Consider the following 5,049-nt stretch of genomic DNA (forward strand, 5'->3'; position numbering starts at 1 on the left):
CACACACACACACACACACACACACAGCCTCCAACGTTCTCCATACCCTGTCTAGAAATGCGCACTGTGTCGCCGCAGAAGGCAGCTTGCCTGTGCACACATCCTGTGCACACAGTCATGTAAGCGCTGCCGGCGGTCGCAAGCCTGTTCATGACAGAAGTAGTTGCTAAACCAGAGCAAGGCAGCAACAATCACTTCCCTTGAAAACCATCTAAGCAGTTTTTGTCCTCATCATCTCACTTCCGTCCTCCCCCTCCTTTCTTAACGCGCGCGCAGACACACACACACACACACACACACACACACACACACACACACACACTTCGCCCCAGGTTTGCAAATGAGCGGCTAAAAGCTCGAGGCTACCTTTGGACTGCCAACTCCTTCAGAGCCCTAAAATACAGACAGACAGACGGACGTTCTCACCAACACACATCACGCCGCTTCCAAGCCCTCCCCCCGTGCCTCCCCCCCAACACACACACACTCGCCCTCGCAACCTCGGCCCCCGCCAGCCCCGCAGCTGCAGACCGCCCAGCAGCTCCCCCGCCGGGGCAGCTCGTGACTCTTTAAAGACCCCCGGGGCGGCCTCCGCGGCCGAAGCCCGCTGCCCACACACCCCACCCCCACGGCGCGGCCCCAAAGCCGGACCCCTCCCCCGCCTGCCCAGAGATGCGCTACCTTTAGACTGGCAGTCCGCACAAAACTTGTTATCTTCTTCCAGCAGCAGGTTGGCCAGGACCGCCTGGTACCGATCCACGTCCTTCACCGACTTGCCTGTCATGGCCAGGGTGCCGGCAGGGGCAGGGGGCTGTGCGCCCTCCTCGCCCCAGATGCCCCTGTCTCCGTCCGGGTGAAAGGACTCCGGGCCCCCCGCCCAGGGGCACCTCCTGAGCGGGGGAGAGCACCCTCGGCACGACGGGTCCGGCGCCCCTGCCTTGGCTCCAGCCGCCCGACCCCCACGCTGCAGCCCCTCCGTGCGGCGCCCCCTGGCGGATGTAGGGAGGCCCGAGACCCGAGCAGCCTGGGGACCGGGCACCGGCCGCGCAGGCGAAGGGCGCTCTAGGTCCTCCTGAGGGCAAGACGCAGGGAAGCCCCCCGGCCCGCCTGTCTGCTGGTCGTGCCGTCCGCCAGCCGGCGGCTCGGTTTCCCTGGCAGCTGCCGCCTGCTCGGCCACCACCTCCGCCGCCTACTTCCGGCAGCTCTTCCTCTCCACCTCCACCCAGCCCAGCCCGCGCATGCGCCCCGCCCCTACCACTTAGTAGTGGGCTCTTCGCGGGGCTCCGCCTCTCATGAGCCAATCGCGGGAGAAGTGAGGGGTGGGGCTTAGCCGAGTGGGCGGTGGGAGCAGTGGACACGCCCCCAGCATGTCCTTGGAAAAGAATGAATGGAGCCTGGTAGAAAAGGAACAGAGGGAGGAAAAGGAAAGGAGGGAAGGCAACAGCTAACATATATTGAGCTCTTACTATGTGCCAGGCACTTTGCCAAGCGCTCTTCGTGCGTTGTCTCAATTAATCCTCAAAACTTTATCAGCCTTTATGTAACCTGATGTGACCTAATAATCAGGTACCAACCTGATTAACATCCTTAGGTGTCCCAAAGTCCTCCAGCTTGCTCTTTCCTTTAGAAGAGCCCACGATCAAAACCCTCAAACTCATTGCCACCGAGTCCATTCCAACACATAGGACAGCGTAGAACTGCCCCTGTGGGTTTCTGAGACTGTAGAAAGCCCCGTCTTTATCCCACAGAGTAGTAGCTGGTGGTTTCAAACTGCAGACCTTGAGGTTACAGCCCAGTTGCATAGGCACTACACCACCAGGGCTCCTCGACTAGCCCAGAATAAGGAGAGCATCACACCTTCCCTAACATTTCAGATGATCTGGTAACCTCTCCCTTAAAAGCACCTGCTCTGCTGAGTGATCCTGTTCATTCGCTTTCCTCTTCTGGCGACAAGCATTTTGGATTTTGTTTTGCCTGGTTCTAGACACTTTCTTTCCTTTATCCCCCCCTCCCCCCAAAAAAGGTGCAGTTGTGAGTAACAGACTTTTGCTGAAGGCTGCTGAGGGGTGGGGGGAGGGAGCGTGGTTACAGCATAGCACAGAACGGCAACTACTTTAAAATGAATAGGAAACATATGTGTCCAAAGCCACTCCTGCTCTGGAGAATTTCTCAGTGGCTGTCCTTTTCTTTAGAAATCAACCTGTCATCGGGTTTAAATGATCGTTTATGCAATCATCCCTTCATTCATTCCACAAGTGTTAACAAGAAATGTCTAGGCAGAAGACCACATGGCCAGCCCCACTATGAGACACGACGTCCCTCACTGACCCATAGCCCTACAGGGGACAACACTGGAGACACAGTGTGGGAATTCTGCCCCATCTGATCCCAGCACACCGAGGCAAAACACTAAGGGTGTACAATAGAACAGCAAGGGAACAGAGCAACGAAGTCCCCAGGGAATACCAAAAATAGACTTTGGGGCCAGGGCTTGGCGCCCCAACAGACTGGACTGGAAAACACTCCTAAAGGCCAACAAACAGTCCTTGAACTTAAAAAAAATGTCTAAGCATCAGGTACTACTGTATACTAGGGAAGCAGAGAAAACCTTGGGCAGATAATCCTGGTTGTAAGATCACTTTAGCTCCCACAGGAGAAATAGACTGGATCGTGAAAGATGGCAAGACTGCCTACACAAAAAAACAAACAAAGAAAACAATGCCGTGGAATAGAATGCAACTCATTGTCAGGTGCCTTCAAGTCAGTTCTGATTCATAACTCATAAACCAAAATGAATGCCCTCCGGCAATTCTGACTCATTGTGATCTCTCAAGGCAGAGTAGAACTGTTGATCTTTACAGGAATAGAGCAGCTGGTGGTTTCCAACTATCGACCTTGCAGTTAGCAGGCCAACTCGTAATCCACTATGCCAAAGGGCTGGTTACATGTTGAACTGCTAATCACAAGATCAGCAGCTCAAACTCACCAGCTGCTCCATGGGAGACAGATGAGGCCAGGGCAGATCTCCTCTGTCTTCTAGAGTCACTATGAGTCACAATCAACTTGATGGCAGTGAGTTGAGTTCAGACTCACAGTGAGCCTATGTACAAGAGAGGGAAACACTGTTGGTCCTGTGCCTTCTCACAACTTTTGCTATGCTTGAGCCCATTGTTGTAGCCACTGTGTCAATCCATGTCGTTGAAGGTCTACCTCTTTTTCACTGGAGGGAGTGGGACGATGTTTCTCTCGCCAGGTGCCTGGTGAGTTTGAACCCCAGACCTCCAACCTTGCAGTTGGCAGCCCAATGCTTAGTCACACAGCACCTCTATGGTTCCTGACTCCATCTCTTTGATTCCAAGATCTCGAAATCCCCCTGGCATCAGAGGAAAGCTAAAATTGTCTATTGCTTTATTAAGAAGAAACATTTCATTCTCCTCCACCTCTTTCCTTCTAGTTATACCCAGAGAGACTTGACTTTCATCAATACTCAAGTTCATTAAGGTGTTTTTCTAAAACACAACCTCAGTTCTTTCTCTAGGAGGAATTCTGGCTTCATCCAAACCAATGATCTCAACCCACAAGTTTGTATTTCTTTTTCTTTTACTAACGTAATTTTCTTACTTTAATACCCATAACATAAATGAGCAAACAGAAACTTAGAAATATTAATAAACAACTCTGCCATTTCGTAAGAGGCAAAACTAGGATTTTGACCCGCTCTCTGTGATTGTTTTTGTTGTCGTTAGATGTGTCGAGTTGAGCCCAGTGCGGACGAGGCGCGGTCTTGTTGAGTGGTACGTACGGTCCTAACTGTAGTTGTTCTGTTTGAGCCAACGTTGCAGCCCCCGTGTCAATCCATCTCATTGAGGATCTTCCTTGTTTTCACTGACCTTCTATCCTTTCCCAGGGGCTGGTCTCTCCTGATGATATTCTCAAAAATCTCAAAATCCTTACTTCTCAGGAGAACCCAGGTTTTACTTCTTCCAAGACAGATTTGTTTTTCTTCTGGCAGTCTGTGCTGTGTCTCACTGTGCCTTGCCAACATCGTAATTCAAATATGTCGATGCTTCTTCAGTGTTCCTTAGTCATGGTCCAACTTTCACATGCACATCAGGCCACAGAAAATGCCATGGTCTGAATCAGAGCCCCTTCGTTCTCAAAGTGACCTCCTTGCTCCTCCACACTTTGATGTCTTGTATAGCAGATGTGCCCAGCAATTCTAGGATAGTAGAACCTTAATATTGTCAGGGGTTTTGCTCATGTCATTTCCTGCAATCCTCAGAATAAACCATCAACCTCGATATTCTGTGTATTTTTCAGTTAATGAAACAGAGGCCCAAGATTAGCCAATTAATTGTGATGGTTGTGCCTTAACTCACATCCTCCTCATCTCCATATGTTTACTGTGCAGATAGCTTCATTGTCTTGGTCTAACCCTAGTTAAATCAGTCCCTCCCACCATCATCAGTGACAGAGCTGGTTGAATTATGCTCCCACACTCTTTCGCTTAGAAGACTTCAAAGACTCTCTGTCTTCTATGATGTTGCTTTTCAAAAAAATTCAGCCAAGGGAGAAGCAGTCTGATTGTTAAGCACACAGACGATAGAGGCAGAATGCCTGAGTTTAAATCCTCAATTCTACTACTTCCTCCTGTGTGACTCTGAGCAGATGACTTGGGATGTGGCTCATTTATAAGAGGAGTGATGTGATATTTAAAATACCTGTGAAGTCTCACAAAGTCTTTCTTATGCAAAGTTTGGAAAATTTGTGCCTTCTGCCCTATCCATAGGGGCTCAGGTCCAATTCCAAGGGCCTGAGGAGCCTGCATGTCAGAGTAGAACTGTCCCTCACGGCGGTTCCAATGCCTGATTGTTCAGAAGTAGCTAGGAAGACTTTTCTTCTGAACCACTTCTGAGTGAACTCAAAGGACCCATCTTTCAGTTAGCCAGAGCGTAGTCACCATTTGCAACTCCTGCATTATCCACAGGTTTATAATAATGGCCAGCTAGCATTCATGAACGTAGGAACCCTGGCAGAATAGTGGTTATG

The 5,049-nt window shown here is 50.5% G+C and overlaps 1 protein-coding gene across 1 annotated transcript in view; it reads right to left on the bottom strand.

Moving 5' to 3' along the window:
• The window catches only part of SMAP2 (small ArfGAP2), a 64,573-nt gene extending 63,407 nt beyond the window's left edge, over window positions 1–1,166 (bottom strand). The window contains exon 1 of the mRNA XM_004704934.2: window positions 682–1,166. Coding sequence (XP_004704991.1) covers window positions 682–784 — 103 coding nt within the window. The 5' untranslated portion in view covers window positions 785–1,166. The remainder of the gene's footprint in view (window positions 1–681) is intronic.
• Window positions 1,167–5,049: the final 3,883 nt, after the last annotated feature.

Source organism: Echinops telfairi, unplaced genomic scaffold, assembly GCF_000313985.2.
Source record: "Echinops telfairi isolate 266 unplaced genomic scaffold, ASM31398v2 ScPeMD7_7457;HRSCAF=8495, whole genome shotgun sequence".
NCBI classification, from domain to species: Eukaryota; Metazoa; Chordata; class Mammalia; order Afrosoricida; family Tenrecidae; genus Echinops; species Echinops telfairi.